Source organism: Muscardinus avellanarius, assembly GCF_963383645.1.
Source record: "Muscardinus avellanarius genome assembly, chromosome: 4".
NCBI lineage: Eukaryota > Metazoa > Chordata > Mammalia > Rodentia > Gliridae > Muscardinus > Muscardinus avellanarius.
The window spans coordinates 56,607,915-56,634,009 of record NC_137789.1 but is presented as its reverse complement, the minus strand read 5'-3'; the positions used below and the strand labels follow the sequence as shown (position 1 = coordinate 56,634,009).

Genomic DNA, 26,095 nt, shown 5'->3' with positions numbered 1-26,095 from the left:
TTGCAACTTGTATCTATCCATGACTAATGAAAACTAACCCTTATATTTAGTAGGTATTCAAATAATTATGTTATGAATGCACTTATAAGTATCTGGTAAAAGCTTAAAGTTATTTTCAATGCTCACATAAAAATAATATAAAATATAAGATAAAATAACATCTTGAGCTTATTCCTTTAATTAAACTTAGAGTTACTGTACATGTTCATGATAATTAGCATAGAAAGGAACAAAGAAAAATAGAAATAATTTATATTCCTTATATATAGTAGTACCTTGTTATGCATAGATGTAAAACACCAGTCAGGGGCATTAAGTTCAATTTGTTAGTAAAATGTAGTTACTTTTGACTTGTGTTTTGCTTTGACATACATGGAGAGACTGTAATGAAATTAAGTGTAGCCCATCTTCTTCTCATTTGTAATATATTCATACAAATAATAAAATATGAATCCTGCTTGGAGGGGTTCTTTATACCCGGAAGCAGCCAGGCAATATCAAGACAATAATTTTCTCTTTTTAGGATTGAAATTCCACACACAAAAATTTAAAGATCAAATAAGACGATCTCTAAGTTTCTACAATTCATGTATAGACATTAATTTATACATTATGATATAGGGAGATACTAAAGCTATACTTCCTAGCCCCACAATACTATGCTTGACCATGTGATTTGCTTTAAGTGACATATATATCTTCTAAGAGTCAAATAAAACAACTGCCATCTCCTTTTCCCTTTGCCATTAGAATGGCATATTTCCAAAAGCAGGGGTGGGGTTCGGGGGATGTTTCTTCAGCTTGTATCCGAAGACATGGTGCAGTGCCGCAGCCAATCAGCAGACATTAATCCAACAGGAAATATATTTTTGCTGATGTTTCTATAGCATAGCCTAATAAAACCTAATTAAATATAATAATTTGCTAATAATTGAGCATTAATAATTAAACCTTAAAATACAAATTAAATACAAAACTGATAATGGTAATATTATATAATAGAAATACATTAGAAGTAACTTTTAAATATTAAAAAAGTATCTATAGGAAAAGAAACTGACTGAAATGTGAACATGGAGTTTTCCTTATGATTTCTGCCTTGAATCTTTGAATGACTATTCCAAGTAAGAATCAACATTTTTTAAAGACTGTTCTTCATCACTGAGATATTCTAAGATAATATTTCCACCATTATATAAAGGACAATCCTCCTTAGTAATCCAGGTTTCCAAAATATGATCCAAGGGTAATGCTTCTCCGGAAGTACTGTGACATAATCTTAATTTCTGTTGAGAAGAAAATCAACCATACTATAATAAAGAAACATGTTATAGTATCCAGTAACTTTTAGAGAAAATTTATAATAACTAGACATTACCTTAGCTGTTAGCTTGTTATTGTCATTTTTAAGACTGGCTAGAGAAGCTGCAAAGTCTATGACCTTTCCAACGCTCCATCGGTGGCAAAAGAACATGGGTTTGCTCTTCTCTTTGCTCCCTTTAGGTAAGAAAACCTGAAAATAAATTCTTTCTGTCTGAAAACATAAAAAGTTAAAATAAATAAGAATATATATTATTTTTTCAAATTTTTATTAAAATATATTAATAGTGTTTCTGTCCATTTTGTGCCACTATAAAAGAATACCTGAGGCCATAATCTGTTAACATAAGTTCAGTTCCTTTTAAATGTAAGTTCTGGAAGCTGAGAGCTCCAATGTCAAAGTGCTGGCAGGTTTGATGTCTGGTTAAGACCTGGTCTTTGCTCAAAGATGGTGCTTTGAATGCTCAGTAGAGAAAGACTACTCTTCACAAGGCAGAAAAGCAGAAGAGGAAGCAAAGACACTTCTGAAAACCCTTGTGATAGTGGAATTAATGCATTCATAAGAAAGAACCTCATGACCTAAACACCTCCCATTAGACTTCACCTCCCGATGCTGTAAAATTGGGGATTAAGTTTTATCATTAGTTTTGGATGAAACAAAAACATTAAAATCACAGAAACAACTTTCCAAATCAATTTTTAAACAAATTGGAATTCTACTCAGCTATAAAAAAGAATAAAACCATGCCATTTGCAAGAAGATGGAAAGACCTGGAGAACATTATGTTAAGTGAGATCAGCCAAGCACAGAAAGAGAAAGGACATATGTTTTCTCTAATATGCCCAAACTAGGGAGTATTAGGGATACTAGAGGGACTCCCAAGATTGGGATTACAGTTGTGCACCACCATGCTCGGTTTGGATGTCTAATCTGGCACTCCGTGAGATAATCTATCATTCTCTATTGTATAAGGGGGGAAAAATGGGTTTAATTGTTTTACTTAAGAGTTTCTATCACTTCTCAGTGAAGGATTCTTGGTACATATAACATGTTGGGGGGGTGTATAAGCGATCTCACTATATGTTTAGAGACAGCAGAATTTTTTTAAAACAAAGAAACTAAAAAACAAATTCATAAGATGGTTTCTCTAGTATTCTATACACTATATGCCTCTTTATACTGTCCAAATACAAATGTAATAATCTAAAAATCTCTATAGGGCAGAAGCACAAACTTCCAATCTTAAATTTAGATTTAAAATGGAGGTTCTGGATGTAAAAGAAAATGCAAAATTGTCATATAGGGATTGGTGGTTAAGGGGAAGAAGAAACAGAAAGAAATTCCTATGCAAGATGACATGTCAGTCAGGTGTTGGCAGTACAAGCTTGTCATCCCAGTAGTTGGGAGGCTGAGACAGAATTGCAGTTCTTGCCCAGCCTCAGCAACTTAGTAAGATCCTCTGCAACTTAGTGAGACATTTTTTAAAGAAATTATTGTTTCAAACAAATAAATAGGACTGGAGGTGTCGCTCAGAGATAGAATGCTCCTGAATTCAATCATCAGTAACACAAACACAACACAAAAGATGAATATGATACACTGAAATTTTAAAATGAATGGAAGGTTAATCTATTATGGGGAAATGAAAATAGCTAGACTTTAAAAAGAAATTAAAGCAAGTTATTTAGAATATACAATGACACAAATTAAGAAATAAAATCCATAAGAGGAACAAAAAGCTATGAAACAAAACCAAGTAGAAATGAAACAAGACATGACTATCCAAATAGAAATATAAAATATAAAAACACAGTTTCTGAAATAAGAAAAACAAGATAAATTTTATAATCCTTCATAAAAAGGCTGAATTAGCCAGAAGATGGACTTGAAGGTCATCTAGTATACATCATAACAAGATGCAAAATCAGAAATTATAAATTCCTAAAATGTATCTAATATTAGAGTTTTAGAAGAAATTTTTCACCATTCAGTAAAGAAACATTTAAAGAAAAAAAAATAACTACAATTTTTCAAAAGTGAAAGAGATAAGATACAATTTATGTCAAGTATCAAGATGGATAGTTAAATAAATCTACACCTAGAAGCACCGCACTGAAATTTGAAAGTATTACAGATAAAGTCATAAAAACAGCCAAAAAGGACAGATTACTCACAAAAGCAACAAGGATAAGACCAACAACAGACATTTCTCTAGTAATAGATGGCAGAAGTCAATGAACAGTAGATGAAAAGAGTTAAGAAAGTCTTAATAGACAAGCTAAACGGAGGGCAAAAATAAGAGCTTTTATAGATAAAAACTAACAGAAAACAAAAAACTGAGTTTACCAACAAAGACTCTTATTGAACAAACTACTGAAGAATGTACATCAGCAAAAACAACTGAGCTCTAAGAAAAAGAAAACAGTAACAAAGAGAAAAATGATAAATTTAAATAGCTAGACATAAAAATAATTATGTATTAATGAAGGTAAAAGAACAAGAGATATTCAACCAGATAAAGCATGTCAATTTTCAGGAAACACACTACTGGGAATTTATCTCACAGAAGTAAAAGAACTAGTCTGAGTAATTTAAGATTACCAAATGATTTAAATTTTATGAGAAAAATTTTATTTAATTATGTTTGTTATAAATATGCCTGCTGTAATAATTGCAAAGCTTTGTATTGAAGTTTGTAGATAATGTTGCACCAGAAAAAGAATTAACTTGTGTAAGCATTAAAAAAGAAATATTGAGCCCGGTATGATGGTGCATGCTGTCCCAGTATTTGGGAGGCTGAAATCCTATGAACACAGGTTCCAGCCTCAGTAATTTAGTGAGGCCCTCCTCAACTTAGTGAGACTCTGTTTAAAAAAATAAATAGGGCTGGGGATGTAGCTCAAAGGTAGAGCTCCCCTTGGTTCAATCCCCAGTAACACATACACATATACACCAAAAATATTGAAAGTTTTTTTTATTAATGGGGTATAATTGTATGCCTAGAAAATGAAAAGATATTAGTAGGAAAAATTAAAACTCTAAAACTAATATAAGACTTTGGTGAAATGGCTGAGTAAGATACATATAAAACAAGAGTTTTCCCCCTCTACATTATACAAATATCTGGAAATAAAGTGGAGAAAAGCCAGCCAGGTATGATGGCACACACTTGTAATCCAAGTATTGGGGAGGCAGAGACAGAAGAATTACAGGTTTGAAGACAATCTCAGTAACTCAGTGAGACTCAGTTTCAAAATAAAAAGATAAAAAGGTGTTGGGGTATAGCGCAGAGCTAGAATGCCCTTAGGTTAATCCCTGGTACAAAAACAAAAAAACAAGTGGAGGGAAGCAGAAACAAAACCACAAACCAATTAACAATGAAAATAAGGAGTAAGACATGAATAAAGAAAAATATAAAATGGTACACAGGGTATTAAAACATGATCTGAATAGACATATAAACATTCCTGAGGAGACAATGTCATAAAAATGTCATTTCTCCCCAAATCAATATCCACTACATAATTCAAAGTCAAAGCAAAGGTTCTCTGTCAGGCCTAAAACCTGAGCTTGTTAACAGATGTTGCTGAGAAACTGATTTTCACCTCAGCTAATTTCATAGATATCACTGGGGAAAATGTGAATTGTTGCAACTTTTTTGCAGAACTAATTGTCAATATTCATTAAATTTTAAAATACAAGCCAGGCATGGTGCCGCATGCTTGTAATCCAGCGCTTGGGAGGCTGAGACAGGAGGATTGCACAGGTTTGAAGCCAACCTCAGCTACTTAGTGAGGCTCTCGGCAACTTAGTAAGACCCTGTTTCCAAACAAAATATAAAATAGGTCTAGGAGGCCGGGCGTGGTGGCGCACGCTTGTAATCCCTGCGCTTGGGAGGCAGAGACAGGAGGATCGCGTTGGTTCGGAGCCAGCCACGCTGGCTTAAGAGACCCTGTTTCCACATAAAAAAGTTAAAAAATAGGTCTGGGAGTGTAGCCTGTGGGAGTGTAGCCCGGAGGTAGAAGGGCTTCCAGAAACCCCAGTACCACAAAAAAACAAAAATAAAAAATACGTCTAGGAATATAACCTGGAGGTAGAAAGCCCCTGGGTTCCACCCCTACTACCACCATAAAAAAAAATAAATAAAATATACATCAAAATATAAATATAGCCCTCAATGCAGGAAACACTACTAACAGAAATAAAAGAACCATCTAAGGATACTTAACGATGTGGCCAAAACCAGAAACAATATGAATGCTTAGCAATCGGACAATTGCAAAATAAGTCACAGTACATCCACACCATGGAATATGACAGCACATTTTAAGAAAACAATGGTGAGCCACACTATTAATAATAAGAAATATATATAGAGAGAAAAAATATAAAGTCTATCTGAAGACTGCTTTTATAACCCTCATCACTATGTACCACATGTATGTATGTGTGTGTATATATATGTCTATCTATCTATATCTATCTATCTATATCTATCTATCTCTCTATCTATCTATATATATATCTCACTCAAGAGTTGTGAGTACTGGAAACATATTACACATTTGTATATGCTGTATGTATAAAGCTGTATATATAAATCCATCTGTCTACTTCTGTAGCTATCTGGTACATACACATACGCAACATCAGACTCAATGGAATGCAACCTTCACAAAGGCAGGGACTCTGTTTTATTCACTGCTATGTTCCTAGAGTCTGATCTATAGCAGGCATTCAAACGTGTATTGACTAAGTTCATATAATGTCATTTTAAAAAAATGACAAAACACTCTTTAAAGCCTTTGTCCACATTTATCAGTATAATATATTTCTAGTTGTATAAATTACACATGTATAAACATACATCATACATGATGCTCTGAGGTAGGTATTCTCAACTTTGATAAAATTGATTTTTTTATTTTTTAAATTTTTTTTGGCAGTGCTGGGGTTTGAAGTCAGGGCCTTGCATATGTTAGGCAAGGATTCTACCACTGAGCTATACTTTCAGCTCAGTACTGACCTACTGAACCATAAAACCCTGTTGTGGGCACTGTCCTGTGAATCATAGTATATACCAGTAGCAACCTGTATTCATTAGACACCAGTAGTGTCTCACCATGGTTGTGACAATCAAAAATGTCTCCCTGCACACACTGTCAAATGTTCCCCAGAAGGCAAAATCACCTTGAGTTGAACATCACTGGTTGTGTGGAGATGGAAAAGGATGAGGGATACCAGAGGCTGTTCAGCTTTTCTTTTCTTTTCCTGGTACTCAGAATTGAACCCAAGGGCATTCTACCTCTGAGCTATATCCCTAGATTTTTTTCTTTTTTTTTTTTTGAAACAGGTTCTCACCAAGTTGCCAAGGATCTTGACTAAACTGCTAACCACAAATCTTCCAATTCTCCTGTCTCAGCCTCCCAAGTAATTACATATATGTGCCACTGTGCCTGCTATATTTGGCTTTCTTTTTAATATACTTTTTAAAAATATACTCGTTTAATAGCTATACTTTTTAAAAGTGTGTGCTATCTATATAATTTTAAAAATAGCTAATAAAATTTCAAAAATAAAAATATTAAGGCTAATTACTAACAGAAGAAATCTATAATCAATGGTTTCTAAACCAAAAGAATAAAAATTAATATAAAAATTCAAACAAAAAATGACAGGAGAGAGAGAGCAGGAATCAAAAGGATGAGCAGAAAAATAAGATAGAAGAAATCTGTTTAAATACATCAGTGATCACAACAAAGATAAATGTGATTTAACTCACCTATTTCAAAGAGAGATACTATCAAACTGGATTAACAAAACAAAGTCCAGTTATAGACTGCTTACAAGAAACACCCTAAAACAAAACAACACAGAAAAGTTGAATATAAAAGAATGAAAAAGACATAAGTTAAATGTTCACGGAAAGAAAGCTAGTAGAACAATATTATTATAATCCAAAATAGTGCTTAAAGCAAAATTCATAAAATCAACAATAAAGACATTTCACGTGCCTGATAATACACAACACACAAACCATTAAAATGACAAGACAAAAACTGACAAAACCACATCCATAATTGAGAGATTTTAATAACATACCTGCCTAAGAAACTGATCGATCAAATAAACCAAGAATTAGTCAAACACATACACACACACACACACACACACACACACACACACACACAAACTATTCACGGTAACACAAATAGGAAAGCCTGTGAATAATTGTGAAAAAACAGATAGGCATTTGGTTAAAGGATGTACAATACTCTTTGTACTAGTCTTTCAACTCTTTTGTGTTTTAAATTGTGTCCAAATAAAGATATCAAAAAGTACACCCAAACATCTACACTGAATATAAGTAAATTTATCATCCCATGTGAGAAATTGGAAAAATATGAGACAAAATATAAACACAGTAGAAAAAAGGAAATAATATCTGAGCAGAAATTAGTGAAACACCAAACAAAGAAACAATACAGGTGAATAAAACCAAAATACAGTTCTTTGAAAAGAGAAAGAAAAAAGACAAAGCTCTAGCAAGACAATATATAAGTAAGAAACAAGAGTACAAAGGAAAAACATTCAGAATGAAATGGAATGACACAAGACACAATAAAGACTGGGGATTAAGGGTGGATAACTGGAACAACTTTAAAATTAAGAAACTAGAAAATTTACATCTAATAAGAATTTTTTTAAATGTCATTTACCAAAACTAACTTAAGAAGAAACAGATAGGCCAAGAAATATTTAACACAATGAAACAGCATTAATTGTCCCCTTAAAAGAATCAGATTTTGAGCCGGGCGTGGTGGCCCACGCTTGTAATCCCTGCGCTTGGGAGGCTGAGACAGGACGATCGCACAGTTTCGAAGCCAGCCTCAGCTACTTAGTGAGGCTCTCAGCAACTTAATGAGACCCTGTTTCCAAATAGGTCTTGGAGTATAAAGCCCCTGGGTTCCACCCAGTACCACACACACACACACACACACACACACACACACACACACACACATCAGATTTATTTATTTATTTATCTATTTACTTATTTGGTGGTACTGGGGTTCCTGAAAGCCCTTCTACCTCCAGGCTACACTCCCAGACCTATTTTATACTTTTTTATTTGGAAACAGGGTCTCTTAAGCCAGCATGGCTGGCTTTGAACCTGGCGCGATCCTCCTGTCTCTGCCTCCCAAGCGTGGGGATTACAAGCATGCGCCACCATGCCTGGCTAAAAATCAGATTTAAAGGTTACAAAAACTGAGTGTTAAAATCACTACCCTGCACAACTATCTCAAAGTATAGAAGAGGGAAAGCTCCTCAACTAATTTTATTAGCACAATCTCGTTATTAATGTCACTAAATAACATAAAATACCACATTAGCAAGTTAACTTAGCAATGCATTTAAAAATAATCATCTAGCCGGGCGTGGTGGCGGAAGCTTGTAATCCCCGCGCTTGGGAGGCAGAGATAGGAGGAACGCGCAGGTTCGAAGCCAGCTGCGCATGCTGGCTTAAGAGACCCTGTTTCAAAATAAAAATGTAAAAATAGGTCTGGGAGTGTAGCCTGGAGGTAGAAGGGCTTCCAGGAACCCCAGTACCACAAAAAAATAAAAATAAAAAAATAAAAATAAAAATAATCATCTACCAGAGTCAAGGTGTTTTGTCATGAATAGAATAAGTGATCAATATAATTTATCACAGTAAGAGGAAAAGAGATAATCACATTACTAGATGTAAGAAGAAACCAATACTCATTTATGACATACATTCCTAGCAAACAAGAAATAGAAAGAAACACTGTTTACTTGATAAAGGCTAAAGCAAATAAAATTTTTTATTAAATTTTAAAAGTACTTGCATTAAAGTTAGAAACATGATGAAGATGCCTACTATTGCCCATATTATTTCAAGATGATTGTGGAAATACAGCATTAAGACAAATAACAATAGCAATAATAAAAAGGAGTTAGAAGAAAAAATTGGGGGAAAACAAGTCCCAAATAAACTGGCGCCTGCAGAAGTACAGAAACAATTTGAAATTTACTTGCTAGACAGAAGGCCAACATATAATAACCAAAAATAATCAAATAGAAAAATGCAATTTAAAAATAAAAGACTTTATTTTGGTACTGGGGATGGAACCCCGGGGCATTCTACTTCCGAGCGACACCCCCAGCCCTATTTTTTATTCTTTATTTTTTGAAACAGGGTCTCACTGAGTTGCAAAGGGCCTCACTAAGTAGCTGAGGCTGGCTTTGAACCTGCACAGTCCTCCTGTCTAAGCCTCCCAAATGGTGGTATTACAAGCGTGAGCCACCACGCCCAGCTTCAAAAGATATTATTTATAACAGCAAAAAAATTACAAGGAACCTAAGAATAAACATAAAAAGATAAACCTATATGGTAAGCATTATAGAAAATTACTTATACATACAAAAAACCTAAAGAAAATTGTAAAGATAAAAATCCATAAACATAGATGGAATGAGACAAAATTGTAAAGATATGAACTGTCTTTAATCTAAAATTCAGCATGGTTTCTATTAAAACTAATTTCAAGGAGAGCATGGTGGCACATGCTTGTAATCCCAGTACTTGGGAGGCTGAGACAGGAGGATCGCAGGTTCACAGCCAGCCTCAGCTATTTAGTGAGGCCCTCTACAACTTAGTGAGACCCTGTTTCAAAATAAAAAATATAAAATAGGGCTAGGGGTGTAGCTTGGAGGTAGAATGCCCCTGGGTTCAATCCCTAGTACTACAAAAACAAAACAAAAAAAACCTTTAATTTCACAGAATAGTTGATTCTAAGTCTTTTATGAAAGAATAATGGCCAAGAAGAGACACGGTTGAAAGCACTACTGGAAGGAGATAAAACAGTATGACTACAGATAACAGTAAGTTGGTATACCTAGTACAAGTCTAGTACAACAGAGGAGCAAATTCCATAACCTAGGTGTTCTAGTTCTAGGTATATTCCCTGGAGTAGCACTTTTTTAATCGGATGGTCTCAATTCATCAAGGATTTGGAAAGTCAAACTAGTAGGTTCTTGTCAACAATATTCAAAGTAATATAAAATAGAATAGCCAGACCCTTAGAGAAACCGGGCCCAGTAAGACGCTGGGTTCTGGGCAGGGGTCTCGCGCAGCACACACCAGCCGGGGCCCGGGTCCCGACCCGGGCCCCGGGCCGAACTGCGCGTAGCACGCCAGACCCCTAGAGAAACCGGGCCCAGCAAGACGCTGGGTTCTGGGCAGGGATCGCGCGCGGGGCACGCCAGATGGGGCCCGGGTCGCGGGACTCTGGGCCCCGGGCCGAACTGCGAGTAGCACGCCAGACCCCTGGAGAAACTGGGCCCAGTAAGACGCTGGGTTCTGGGCGGGGGTCTTGTGCGGCGCACACCAGCCAGGGCCCGGGTCGCGGGACCCTGGGCCCCGGGCGGAACTGCGAGTAGCACGCCAGACCCCTGGAAAAACCGGGCCCAGAACAGAAAAAGATAAAGAAAAATATTGGAGAGGTGGTAAGAAAGCCGTTATGGATGCCAGGACACTGGAGATGCAGACAAAACTTATCTAAATGCACTGGAACTTATGGAAAAATTCACCGTGAAAGAGGACTGCTATTTCTCTATATTGTTAAGAATCTCAGACATCACCTGTAAGGAGAGAGTTTAGCGGAGACCAAGGAGAAATGCGGTGTTGAAAGAGTTCTCCACGATGGTGGTGGAGACTTGTATTCAGGAGAAGCAGAAACCGGATCCTACCAACTTTATATTTTTGGAGAAATTACACCAAATGTCGAATGCTACCATCACGCATGCTTAGGAACACTGAACAACATTCAGAGTGGAAAAAGAGCCTGGAAAGGATTTGAAACGGTGGAGGCAGTGGCAATGCCAGTGGCCAATACTCAGGGGAGGCAGAGATCTGATATATTACACCTGGAACCTTTGAAATAATAACCACAGAGACAGTGATCGGAACCTGCTGAGGGGTTAGGCGGGCGCCGGGGCCAGTGGCCGACATCGGAGCTTGCTGTGAGGCAAGGCCACTACTGAGGCCTCCGTGGCCGGGATTGGAACCTGCCGAGGGGTTAGACCGATGCTGGGGCCAGCGAGGCCAGCATTGGGGCCTGCCATGAGGCAAGGCTTGTGCTGGGGCCTCCGAGGTCGGGTCCGGAACCTGCTGAGGGGTTAGGCCGGTGCTGGGGCCAGCGAGGCCGGCATCAGAGCCTGCCGTGAGGTATGACCAGTGCTGGGGCCTCCAAGGCCGGGATCGGAGCCTGCCGAGGGGTTAAGCCGGTGCTGGGGACAGTGAGGCCAGCATCGGAACCTGCCGTGAGGCAAGGCCGGTGCTGGGGCCTCCAAGGCTGGGATAAGAGCCTGCCGAGGGGTTATGCCAGTGCTGGGGACAGCGTGGCTGGCATCGGAGCCTGGGGTGAGGCAAGGCCGGTGGCTGGGGCCTCCGAGGCCAGGATAAGAGCCTTCCGAGGGGTTAGGCCGGTGCTGGGGCCAGCGAGGCTGGCATCGGAGCCTGCCGTGAGGCAAGGCCGGTACTGGGGCCTCCTAGGCCGGGATCGGAGCCTGCCTTGAGGCAAGGCCGGTACTGGGGCCTCCGAGGCCAGGATAAGAGCCTGCCAAAGGATTAGGCCAGTGCTGGGGCCAGCAAGGCTGGCATTGGAGCCTGCCGTGAGGCAAGGCCGGTGCTGGGGCCTCCGAGGCCGGGATTGGAGCCTGCCTTGAGGCAAGGCCGGTACTGGGGCCTCCGAGGCCAGGATAAGAGCCTGTCGAGGGGTTAGGCCGGTGCTGGGGCCAGCGAGGCCGGCATCGGAGCCTGCCATGAGGCATGACCAGTGCTGGGGCCTCCAAGGCCGGGATCGGAGCCTGCCGAGGGGTTAGGCCGGTGTTGGGGCCAGCGAGGCCGGCATCGGAGCCTGCCTTGAGGCAAGGCCGGTACTGGGGCCTCCGAGGCCAGGATAAGAGCCTGCTGAGGGGTTAGGCCGGTGCTGGGGCCAGCGAGGCTGGCATCGAAGCCTGCTGTGAGGCAGGGCCGATGCTGGGGCCTCCGCGGTCAAGATAAGAGCCTTCCGAGGGGTTAGGCCGGAGCTGGGGCCAGTGAGGCTGGCATCGTAGCCTGCCGTGAGGCATGGCCGGTGCTGGGGCCTCCGATGCCAGGATAAGAGCCTGCCGAGGGGTTAGGCTGGTGCTGGGGCCAGGGAGGCCGGCATTGGAGCCTGCCGTAAGGCAAGGCCGGTGCTGGGGCCTCCAAGGCTGGGATCGGAGCCTGCCTTGAGGCAAGGCCATTACTGGGGCATCTGAGGCTGGGATAAGAGCCTGCCGAGGGGTTAGGCTGGTGCTGAGGCCAGCGAGGCCGGCATCGGAGCCTGCCGTGAGGCATGGCCGGTGCTGGGGCCTCCGAGGCCAGGATCGGAGCCTGCCGAGGGGTTAGGCTGGTGCTGGAGCCAGCGAGGCCGGCATCGGAGCCTGCATTGAGGCAAGGCCGGTACTGGGGCCTCCGAGGCCAGGATAAGAGCCTGCCCAGGGGTTAGGCCGGCGCTGGGGCCAGCGAGGCCGGCATCGGAGCCTGCCTTGAGGCAAGGCCGATACTGGGGCCTCCGAGGCCAGGATAAGAGCCTGCTGAGGGGTTAGGCCGGTGCTGGGGCCAGTGAGGCCGGCATCGCAGCCTGCCGTGAGGCATGGGCGGTGCTGGGGCCTCCGAGGCCAGGATCGGAGCCTGCTGAGGGGTTAGGCCGGTGCTGGGGCCAGCGAGGCCGGCACCGGAGCCTGCCATGAGGCAAGGCCAGTACTGGGGCCTCCGAGGCCGGGATTGGAGCCTGCCGAGGGGTGAGGCCAATGCTGGGGCCAGCGAGGCCGGCATTGGAGCCTGCTGTGAGGCAAGGCCGGTGCTGAGGCCTCCGAGGACGGGATTGAGGCCTGCCTTGAGGCAAGGCCGGTAATGGGGCCTCCAAGGCCAGGATAAGAGCCTGCCGAGGGATTAGGCCGGTGCTGGGGCCAGCGAGGCCTGCATTGGAGCCTGCCGTGAGGCATGGCCTGTACTGGGACCTCCGAGGCCGGGATAAGAGCCTGCCGAGTGGTTAGGCCGGTGCTGGGGCCAGCGAGGCCGGCATCGGAGACTGCCGTGAGGCAAGGCCAGTACTGGGGCCTCCGAGGCCAGGATAACAACCTGCCGAAGGGCTAGACCGGTGCTCGGGCCAGCGAGGCCGGCATCGGAGCATGCAGTGAGGCGAGGCCAGCATTGGAGCCTGCAGTGAGACATGGCCAGTGCTGGGGCCTCCTAGGGCGGGAACGGAACCTGCTGAGGGGTTAGGCCGGTGCTGGGGCCAACGAGGCCAGCATTGGAGCCTGCCGTGAGGCTAGGCCGGTGCTGGGGCCTCTGAGGCCGTGATTGGAATCCTGCCAAGGGGTTAGGCCGGTGCAGGGGCCAATGGCCAGCATCGGAGCCTGGCGTGAGGCAAGTTCACTCCTGCGGCCTCCAAGGCTGGGACCAAAGCCAGCTTAGGGGTTAGACCAGTGCAGGGGCCAGCGAGACCAGAACTGGGGCCTCCCATGAGGCAAGGCCGCTGCTTGAGCCAGCGAGGTCTGGATCAGTCCACTGAGTAGCCAGGCCACTACTGGGACCATCAAGAGTGGGATCGGTACTTGCAACGCAGTATGCACAGAGAAATATCGCAGAAAATATAAATCAGATGCTTCTCTTAATCAGCAATAACTAGGAGGAAAAGGGCAACAGGAAGAGGTTGAGCTATAGAAAGGGCCCTATAGTGAAGCAACTAATGTGACCAATCAGAGGGTATGTAATACTGGAGGACGGAGCCTCTTTAAAACACAGGAGGTACATAAACAAATGTATCAAAGTAAATCACCAAAGAAGCGTGGGATGGAGGGAGGGGGAGGGAATGGGATGGGGGCTGGAGGAGGGCTAACTGGATGATGTGTGCTTGTATATCCTCTCAAGTCTTGTACTCCAATGTGATTGATATATGACTACAATGCACCAATTTAAAAAATAAATAAAAAAAGAATAAAAATAAATAAATAAAATAAAATAGAATAAACACATGTTAATGCTCAACATCATTTAATAAAATTATACTAAGGTATAGAAATATGTAAGTATATATACTTACTGAATTGTTATATAAATTATTTATATTATGAAGTTTTAAGGAAGCTGCTCTAGAAACTCACACATGCGAAAGGATCTTCACTCTAGACACAACAATTTATAATAGCAATATTGGAAGCCTAAATTTTATTATTAAATGATCAATAAATTGGAATATATTCATACTATGGAATATTGTGCAGCTATTGAATAAACTAGACTAAAAGTGGTTAAGTGGAACATGGATAAGTGTTAAAAATCTGATGCCAAGTAAGGAAAAATGTTGGAGAAGAATGCATATAGTTCACTGTCATTTCTGTTAGTGACAAAATTCACAAAGTATTATTTATACATACCATAAACCACATAATATTAGAAATGATAGACATCAGGTTCAGGTTGTTACTTGATGGGAGGAATAAAAAGGGGACATCAACTATATTTGCAATATTTTGTTTTTCAAAATTTCTCACACCAACCTGTGGCAATGACTTATCTCCATCAGCATGCATCTTTAATTTCATTAATGCAACCTTTGCAGCTGTTTCACTATTTTTTGCACCTTTCCGTCGTTTACTTGCTATCACTCCTGTCTTGGAATCTAAGAAATAAGTATAAGCATGTAAACATAAAAGAACTTTTATATTACTTTTTTCAGAGTTTTATTATAAAGCGCTTATTAATAATGACCCTGAAACATACACAAACATACACAACAGAGAGATATATAGACCACATTCATTTTCTAGGCACTGTATTTATGACTAATGGAAAAATATTATTGTGGTTGATCTAACAATCTCCACACCAAAAAATTCATTGGTTTGTACTTTTTCCAACTTAAGCCTACTTAATGAAAAGTAGCCACTAAAGCTTCTACAAAAAACTTTAGAATCTGGTTATGAAATTTTTAAATAAAGGCACTATTCTCAATACAGAATTAAAATTCTGCTCAATTAACACAATGGTAGAGATATTAATAAGTCACAGATACATTTTTTTCTTGGTACCACAAGCATTCACAGCACAACTGAATAGGTTTACTAGAGCTTACTCTTAGGAAATAGCAATCTACTATGGCAACCTCATGAATATCATGTCTAGGCAGTGCAGCAAAGAGAACATCTGGTAGGATATTTCTAAACAATTTCCAGATTCTCATTGTTCAGGGAGGATTGTGAGAAATACTATCATGAGAATTTTCTCAAAATGCAAGTTATTGCCATTGAGTTTTAATGATAACATCTATAACTGGTAAGTAGATATGAAAGACAGGAGCTCTAGAACTAAGAGAATATACAGCAATAGGAAAGTAATAAAACAGGGTTTGTAGATACCTACCAATAATGTCTTTAACAAGTTTCTGAGTGTTAGCCATTCGAGGCTTTGGGATTTCCAGTTTTTCACACTCATGATCTGACTGATGGCGATGTCTATGAGCAACAGAAGAGTGATTGTAGTTCATGTATTTGAATGCAACTTACACAGATACACAAAACATGAATGGTCTCGGTGATCACCTTAGGCAAAAATTCTTCTCACAGTAAGGACATATAACTGCCACAAGCTCTCTTTCAGCACAGTCCTTGAATGAGCATGGGTAAGATTTATGGTTATCTGTCTTGAGCCTGTCACTGATTACAGTCACCTGAAAATTTATAAAATGTAAAATGGCATTATTTTTCATATTTGAAACATACATACATATATATCTATTTTGGAAGGCAGTATTAATATCATTTTTGCTTAACTTATTACATCAAATCATATACTTTCACATAAAAATATAAGCAGTGTTTATATAAGAAATGATTAGTGTGCCGATTGTTCTATATTTTCATACTGTGGAATATTTATCTTCTAAATCAAGTTAAAATGACCACTCTGTTACTTTCTCCAACTTTAATCTCCTACTTGTAACAGTCCCTCACAAAGATATCCCCATAACAACACACAAAGATAATCATCTCATCAGTCCTCAAATGGCAAGTCATAACTACTTTCTATAACACTTTTAGGGAACTAAACACTTTATAATTATTATTTATACCACTTTTAGGGAACTAAACACTTTACAATTACATATTTATCCATAAGGCAATGGGATAAAGATGGTTTTATAATCATATGTCATTCTGTATGCTATATTTCATACTCTAGTGCTAATAAATATCTTATCAGAGGAAGACATGATATCCATATCAGACTATTGAGCATTAAGTAGGTAATTTCTAGATCTGAATAAGTTAGGAAAATAACTGCTTGAAAAATACAGCTAGAGAAAATTCCTTTATATTAATGATATTTACTTCTGGTTGAAATTTATTTAAGTATCCTTCCAAATTTGTTGCAATGCCTGAATGGTTAATTTTTATTCCAGTATTTAATTAATGAGATCTAATCATTTGTGAGACAATCATAGAAATGAAATATCATAGCAAAAAAGCAAAGGACAGATTTGTTATCTGTATAAGAAACATCAATAAATTTTACTATATGATGCTAAATGAATATCTCCTTCCAATTAGTCATATGTAATACTAACTTGTAGGTAATTCTTATTTTCTCCATAATAAAATTTAAACTTTAAAGGCTCCAGGTTGTGTGTGTGTGTGTTTTGCTGGGGATCAAACTTGGGGCCTCACACATGCTAGGTAGGGACTCTACCAATGAGCTACACATTCCTTGAATGTTTAGCTTTTGATTGAAGCTTGTTTAAGTTCAATTTTCTATGACTGAGAGAACAGATGTGAAAATATTGTTTACTAGAATACTACTACATTTTTAGTATTTCTAATCCCTAGTATATACTACCTTACCAAACTCATATTCTCATTCTATTTGACCTTATCTGAGGCTTTACCCTACTCTGCCATTTACTCCCTCTCTTCCCTCCTCATCTAACCTTCACCGTTGAATACAATACAATTTGCCCTGGGATATACAAGCTGACACCTAGAGACTGAGAGAAATCTATCAAAAGCAACAGATACAAACTTCTGAAATCAAGAAAAGGAGGAACAAGGGATCAATGAGCTCCCACAACCCCACAATTAAAGAACCTGAAAACACAGAATTGCAGACATCTCCAGAAGGTCAAATCAGGAATGTGACTATAGAAATAATACAGGACGTCCGAAAAAAATTTAGAGAGAGTCTGAAAGAAATAAAGGATGCAATCATTGAAGTGAAGGCATCAATTCAAACTATAAACAATCGATTAGACCACATGGAGAATAGAATCTCACTCCTAGAAAGTGATCACTCCAACAATGAACACATAGTTTATAACTTAGAAAAAATAATGCAACAGCATGAATTAGATATTGAAGAAATATAGGCCCATCTTAAAAGAGCTAACCTAAGAATAACTGGCAGAGAGGAGGGAAAAGAAGGTGAAACCAAAGGGATCAACAATCTTTTCAAAGAAGTAATAGCAGAAAAATTTCCAAACACAGAACTAGAGGTTGATACACAGGTACAGGAAACTTATAGAACTCCCTTTAGACAAGATTAGAGAAGAGGTTCTCCACACTACATAAGAGTCAAACGCACCAATGTAGAAGCCAAGGAAAGAATCTTAAAGGCAACAAAAACAAAAGACAGAGTGACATTCAGAGGCAAATCAGTTAGAATCACTCCAGACATCCCAAACCAAGTCATGAAAGCCAGAAGGGCTTGGAGTAACATATTCCAAAACCTGAAAGAAAACAACTTAACTGGGCATGATGTTGCAAGTTTGTAATCTCAGCACTTGGGAGGCTTAGACAGGAGGATCACACAGGTTCAAAGCCAGTCTCAGCTACTTAGTGAGGCCCTCTGCAACTTAGTGAGACCCTGTTTCAAAATAAATTAAAAAATAGGGCAGGGGATGTATCTCAGAGGTCGAATGCCCCTGCATTCCATCCCCACACCCACAAAAAAAAAAAAAACAAAAAAAACTTGCAGCCCAAAATTTCCTACCCAGCAAAACTATCTCTCAAATGAGATGGGGAAATAAAAATATTCCACGACAAACAGAAGGTGAAGGAATTTATGTCTTTCAAATCAGAACTAGAGAAAATACACAAAGAGATTAACTGCAAAGAATATATAATACACTCCAAAACCAGAGAAACAAGAATGTCCATCCAGCAGACAACTAAGCAAAGAACAAAGAGTCTGGGATTGTGATGCCTCCTGCCTGCTTTTTATTGCTCAGGATTGCTTTGGCTATTCTAGGTCTTTTTTTTCTCCATATAAAATTCATGACTGATTTTTCTAGGTCTATGATGAATGTCGATGGTATTTTAATAGGAATTGCATTGAATCTATAGATCACTTTTGGCAGAATGGCCATATTGATGATATTTATTCTGCCTATCCACGAGCAATGGAGATCTTTCCATCTTCCAAGGTCTTTTTCAATTTCTTTCTTTAATGTTTTATAGTTTTCATTGTAGAGATCTTTTACATCTTTGGTGAGGTTTATTCCTAGGTATTTTATTGGTTTTGAGTTTATAGTAAATGGAATTGTTTTCTTTATTGCTTTCATTGTGGATTCATTGTTGGCATAAAGAAAAGCAACTGATTTCTTTAGACTGATTTTGTATCCTGCAACTTTTTGCTGAATTGGTTAATCACCTCCAGTAGTCTTTTGGCTGAGTTCATTGGGTCTTCTAAAGGATCATGTCATCTGGCACAAAAACAGATACATAGACCAATAGAGCAGAACAGAAGACTCAGAAACAAATCCACAAACTTATAGCCAATTGATTTTTGACAAAGGGGCCAAAAACATACACTGGAAAAAAGATAGCCTGTTCAACAAATGGTGTTGGCAAAACTGGTTAACTATATGCAGAAAACCGGAAATTAATTCCACCCTGCACAAGAGTCAATTCAAGATGGATCAAAGACTTGGATATTAGACCAGAGACTTTAAGGCTCCCCGAAGAGGGCATAGGTCCAACACTATGCAACACATAGGCACAGATTAAAAACTTTCTCAATAAGACCCCAAAGGCACAAGAAACTAAAAGGCAAATCAATATATGGGTTACATGAAAATGAAGAGCTTCTGTACAGTAAAGGAAACTACAAAGAACCTCAACTGAGAGCCAACAGAATGGGAGATTTTTGCCATATACTCCTCCGATAAGAAGACTAATATCTAGAATATACAGAGAACTCAAGAAACTAAGCACTAAGAAAACAAATAACCCAATCAAAAAATGGGCAAGTGAATTAAATAGACACTTCACAAAGGAAGAAATTCAAATGGCCAATAAATGTACAAAAAGTGCTCAACATCATTAGCAATTAGAGAGATGCAAATCAAAACTACCCCAAGATTTCACCTAACTCCAACTAGAATGCTAATCATTCAAAACACACAAACAACAACAAATGCTGGTGAGAATATGGAGAAGTGGGAACTCTAAAACATTGTTGGTGGGATTGCAAATTAGTGCAACCACTTTAGAAAACAGTATGGAGGATCCTCAGAAGAATGGGAACGAACTTTCCATTTGATCCAGTAATACTACTTCTGGTATCTACCCAAAAGAAAGAAAACCAAACTACCAACCTAATGCATGTGTACCTATTCACCATTGCCAAACTATCGAACCAGCCAAGATGTCCATCAACACATGAATGGATTACAAAACAGTGGGATATGTACACAGTGGAATTTTACTTAGCCATAGAGAAAAACACAATTACACCATTTACAAGGAAATGACTAGAACTGGAGGACATTAGGCTAAGTGAGATTAGTCAATCACAAAAAATAAGAAACTGGATGCTTTCTCTAATATGCGAAAACTGGGGGAAATGGGAAACAGGAAGAACTCTAGATGAAGAAGGAGATTCTATAAAAAGCAAATAAGAGACCTAACTGAGGGGATGGGAGGGGGGAAAAGGTAAACTCTCTAAAGCATATGACGTACTTAAACATATCAACGTCAATCACTAAATCAAGCATGGGAAGGAGGGATGGGGAGAGAATCAGGTGGGAATTGGGTAAGGACAAATTGGGTGATGTGTGCATGTATGTCTCTACCATCTTTTATCCCATTAAGATGTATGACTACAACGCACCAATTTAAAAAAAAAAAAAGAAATTGGATGCTCCCCCTAATATACGGAAGCTAGGAAGAAAGTGGGTCATAGGAGAAACGCTAGACAAAGAAGGAGATAGTATAGATGAACAAATAAGGTGACCTAACTAATGGGAACTGGAGAGGGAAACTCCCTAATGTACAGGATGTACATTAACTAACATATCAAAGTCAATCAGTAAACGAAACAGAGAAGAAAGGAGGGAGAGGGAATGGGATAAGAATTGGGGAAGGGCTAAATGAGTGATGTGTGCATGTACGCCTCTACCATCTTGTACTCCATAAAGATGTATGACTACAATGCACCAATAAAAATACCTAACAAGTGAAAAAAATAAAAAAGGGAAACAATACAAATGAAGCAAAAGCCTGTACATAATTATTTTAGTCTGCCAAACTTTAATCTCCAGTAGACTGATTGGCTCTAAATCTAATCAAATTCTAAATAAAAGTACATGAATACAAGTATGTTTTATCAGATTGGAGAATAATAACATACCTCAGGACAACCATGAGACTCTCTGCTTCTGTGTTCAAGGCTTAAATATTAAAAAAAAGAGTAGTGTTTATTAAATGTGATCAAATAACACACTTAAAGATAACCACAGTCACTTGAAATATTTTAATGGTTTTTAAGCAATAAGGACCATCAGTAATAAAATGTCAAAGAGTACTCCAACTCTGAATCATTTAAAAATACATTTCACTTTTATTTATTTCTAATAAATCTTTCTAAATTAAATTCTGAAAATAATTTGTGTCTTTTTCAGTGCTCTATTTAATAGATTAAATTCTTGAAATTTAAAATCAAAAGTTTAATTTGTAAAGAAAATACATTTTCAAAATTCTTGGCTAGTTACCAGGATTTATTTATTTTTTATTTGTTTATTTTGTGGTACTGTGGATTGAACCCAGGGGCATTCTATCCCCACGCTCGCTACACCTTTACTAACATATATATATATATATATATATATATATATATATATATATATATGTATATTTCCTTATATATAAATATATAGATATAGATAATAGATATAGATATATATATGGTTATAGCCATATATATACATATATATACATATATATATATATATGGTTATAGCCGGGCATGGTGGCACATACTTGTAATCCCAGCACTTGGAAGACTAAGACAGGAGGATCGCACAGGTTCGAAGCCAGTCTCAGCTACTTAGTGTGGCTCTGAGCAACTTAGTGAGATCCTGTTTCCAAATAAAGTATAAAATAGGTCTGGGGTCTGGGAGTATAACCCGGAGATAGAAAAGCCCCTGGGTTCCACCCCCAGTACCACACACACACACACACACACACACACACACACACAGTGTCTGTCTGTCTCTCTGTCTCTCTCTCTCTGTCTCTGTGTCTCTGTCTCTGTCTCTGTCTCTGTCTCTCTCTCTCTCTCTCTTGCTGTACTGCGGATGGAATCCAGGGGTATTCGACCTCCAAACTATACCCCTAGCCCTATTTTTTATTCTTTATTTGGAAATAGGGTCTCACTGAGTTGCAAAGGGCCTTACTAAGTAGTAGCTGACACTGTCCATGAACCACAATCCTCCTGTCTTAGCCTCCCAAATGCTGAGATTACAAGTGTGTGACACCACACCAGGCTTATTTATATAATTATTTATGTATGTTGTAAACAGGGTCTCACTATGTTGTTGAGTCTCATTACTTGCTGAGGCTGTTCTTGAATATGTGATTCTCTTGTCTCAGCCTCCCATATATTGGGATTACATGCATGTACCACCATACCTGGCTAGATTTTTCCTTACATACGTGTTCAAATGGCATGTAATGCCCATTTTAAAGAATCTATAAGCCAGCCTCAGCAAGTTATTAAGACCATTTAAAAAAAAAAAAAGAATAAAAATAGGGCTGGGGATATAGTTTAGTTCAGAGGTAGAATGTCCCTGAGTTCCTTTCCCAGGAACTGGAGACACACACACACACACACACACACAGCAAAATTATGGTTGGGCTCTCTTCTTTTCTTTTTTCTTTCTTTCTTTTTCTTTTTTTTGCAGGTCTATGGAAGGAACCCAGGGGCATTCGACCTCCAAGCTACATCCCCTGCCCTATTTTTTATTCTTTATTTTGAAACCGGGTCTCACTGAGTTGCAGAGGGCCTCACTAAGTAGCTGAGGCTGTCCATGAACCGCGATCCTCCAGCCTCAGCCTCCCGAATGCTGGGATTACAAGCGTGTACCACCATGTCCGGCTTCTTTTCATTTATTAATGAAGATACAGTATTAATCATAGCTGAATTTTTTATGATATTCTAAATATTTTTCTATTATTTTCCTTGTACTTAGAATACAAATAATATGTTTACATAAAATCCAAATATATAATTCTAATTCTGTATTTTTAAATTAATTGAATGTAGGCATAAGTAATTAATGACTAGGCAGTTTTTATACATTAAATATTAAATATCAACAGATGAAGTTACAACTACTTTAAAATTATGCTTTTCAGAAATAAACTCCATACTACAAACACAAAATTACTCCTGAATCCTGTATAAAAACTTACTTACCAAAATATTCCTGAACAACCATCACATACAAATGGAAGAAAATCTAAAATTGGGGGAAAATGTTGTAGGTACTGATAAGTGTCTGATTTTACTTAGTTTTCTTAAGCAAATAGAATATTTAATTACTATACAACTTCCATAGCAGAACTTTTCTTTAAAATTAATATCCTAGTGTAGTAAGTCACAACATAATTACTGTTAATCAAAATTTATCACAATTTTGTAATAAAAAAGTAACTGAATCAGGAGAGAGGATACTTATTTTTATTATTAGTTTTTGTGGTACTGGAGGTGGAACCCAGGGGCTTTTCTACCTCAGTGGTTATACTCCCAGACCTATTTTATACTTTATTTGGAAACAGGGTCTCACTAAGTTGCTGAGAGCCTCACTAAGTAGCTGAGGCTGGCTTCGAACCCGTGCGATCCTCCTTCTCAGCCTCCCAAGCACAGGGATTACAAAGTGTGTGCCACCACGCCCAAGAAGATGATACTTATTAAATGTTCGTTAAATCAGAAGTCTTGATGGCATTTTCTTCCTCTATTCTTTTTTTGTTTGTTTGTTTCCAAGATATTCTTGGTATAATTTTGAGAACTGTATACTGCAAAAATTTTGTATTTGGGGTAGAATATCTGGATTTTAATTCTGACCCCACTGCTTACTAATCTTAGTAATGTTAAGGAGATTATTTAAAGTTAGAAACTAAACTTTTAAAAAGCATATGCAAGCCGGGTGTGGTGGCGCACGCTTGTAATCCCTGCGCTTGGGAGGCTGAGACAGGACCATCGCACAGGTTCTAAGCCAGACTCAGCTACTTAGTGAGGCTCTCAGCAACTTAGTGAGACCCTGCTATCTACCTTCTGCGATATAATTCATCTTCCTTTTTAACTTTACATGTCTTTTGTGTCACTGTCGGGGGTGAGATCAGTACCAGTGTCTTTTGGACTGTAGAAAAAGGTAAAGATAAAGTTAGGTGGGTGTCCTAAACTTCCTCTGCTTCAGAACAGATAGAAAGATGGCATCAGGCACCAAGAAATTATCCTATTCTTAACTCCTCCTTCTGGATTGTCCTGCCTTGCTTTTAATGTTTATTTGGTTATGAGGTGCTCAAAATAGCAACTGTGTACAATTTTTCAGCTTGAAAATAACATAAAGGTTTTGTAGACTATTATATACTGCAATTTCATTCTCTTGACATATATACATATATATCTATATCTATATATATATATATATATATATATATATATATATATCCATAATTTCTTAGCATGAAACTAAAGCTCAAGATCTCACTGTTTCATTAACAACATTAACAGTTTATTAGGTCCTCTTCTCAGGTAAGGGAAGAATTACTCAGAGCTTCTTAATCCACAAGCATAATTATCTAAGGGTCCCTTTTTGCAATATCACCTTTTTGTTTTGGATCAGATACATTGTAGAATAAGATCTTTCTAGGCAATTATAACTTTCTCTAAAGTGAGATGAAGCTTTAACTTCTGGGTTTCATTTGGTAAGAATGGTGTGATTGGATACATCCAGTTTTACTTGGCTATATGTTGTAATTTAACATGAGATGTTGAAAATAAAAGCTGGGCATGGTGGCACACACTTGTAATCCCAGCATTTGGTAGGCTGAGACAGGAGGATCACGATTCATGGACAGCCTCAGCTACTTAGTGAGGCCCTTTGCAACTCAGTGAGACCCTGTTTCAAAACAAAGAATACAATATAGGGCTGGGGGTGTAACTCAATGGTAAATGTCCCTGGTTTCCATCTCCAGTACCACAAAAAAAGAAAGAAAGAAAGAAAGAAAGAAAGAAAGAAAGAAAGAAAGAAAGAAGAAAGAAAGAAAGAAGAAAGAAAGAGAGAAAATGAAAAGTAGTTGATTATATCTAGTAATTAGCGGGTAGTTGCCACATTTAAGAATGGATGCTTGCATATGCTTTTTTTTTTTTTTTTTTTGGTGGTACTAGGGGTGGGACTTAGAGGCTTTCTACCTTTGGGCTATACTCCAGACCTTTTTCAATCAGAATGAATGAATGACCCGGGGGGAGTACAAAACTATCACCTATCACCTCGGGAATAGTTTGAAGATCAGGGGCCCCAGGAGAATACGACTAAAAACCTCCTCGCAGACACTCCTCTCCTCAGGAGCCAGTGAACAACAGGCTAAACACTGATCTCGCCCAACTCTCCCGTCTGACAAAAAGTCAATAAAAAGTCTGGGGAAGTGGCTGGTCCAGGTCGCGGGCCTGGCTGGCGGGGAGCGTCAGACCCAGCAGGTGCTGCGCGGGCTTCTAGGGCAAGGCGCACTCGAAAACCACAGTGAACTCTGCAAGGTGCGTGTTCGGGAACTGAGTGGCGACCGACACTTTCTTCCAAAGGCGCAGAGACCAGAGACACACCCGCCGGCCTCCCCTGACCCCGCGGCCTCCCCTCACCCGCCGCCGCCACCCGGGGCGCCAGAGCAGGGCCGGGGGCTCCCGCGGTGCGGGACGAGGCCTCGCGCATCACCTCGCTGCCGGCAGTGCTCCACCTGGCAGTGCTGCCCGATGTCCAGCTCCGCCATCTTTCAAGCGCCGCAAGGGGAGGGGCAGGATCGGAGGAGGCGGGGCCGCGCTGCGCGCGAGGCCTGCTGGGAGCGGGGAACTCCGGGGCGGGGCCGGCGTGGGGGGCGGGCCCAACTCTCGTGGGCGTGGTCAGCTCCGGAAGCTGGCGGCGGGCGAAGTCTGGGCTCTTGTGGACCTCACACACTGCGCTGCTGGTTTGGGCAAACAGCCACCAGAGTGGGGAGCAACCTTACAAGATTTTTTTTTTTTTTTTCAGTGTAACCTCAGGAACCAGTACCTGGCACGGGCTTCCAGATCGCGGTGGTGATCAAGTGAAAGAGATGGCCATTGGTTATTCGAACCTGCGCGATCCTCCGGTCTCCGCCTCCCAAACGCGGGGATTACAACCTTGCACCACC

General features: G+C 39.8%; 1 protein-coding gene across 4 annotated transcripts; it reads right to left on the bottom strand.

Annotated features, from left to right (window-relative positions):
- Positions 1 to 1,115: 1,115 nt before the first annotated feature.
- ZFAND1 (zinc finger AN1-type containing 1) lies at positions 1,116 to 25,696 on the bottom strand (the record flags this gene model as incomplete). Of its 4 annotated transcripts, none has more annotated exons than XM_080694039.1 (8): positions 1,116 to 1,286; positions 1,379 to 1,534; positions 14,936 to 15,057; positions 15,798 to 15,889; positions 15,977 to 16,104; positions 21,060 to 21,099; positions 23,127 to 23,169; positions 25,642 to 25,696. In XM_080694039.1, 8 exons carry the CDS (start codon positions 25,694 to 25,696, stop codon positions 1,116 to 1,118), a joined length of 807 nt encoding a protein of 268 aa, XP_080550165.1. The 4 variants fall into 4 exon arrangements, with proteins under 4 accessions (XP_080550165.1, XP_080550166.1, XP_080550164.1 ...); XM_080694040.1 differs by having other exon boundaries at positions 1,379 to 1,513; XM_080694038.1 differs by lacking the exon at positions 23,127 to 23,169 and having other exon boundaries at positions 25,569 to 25,696.
- Between the last annotated feature and the right edge of the window lie 399 nt (positions 25,697 to 26,095).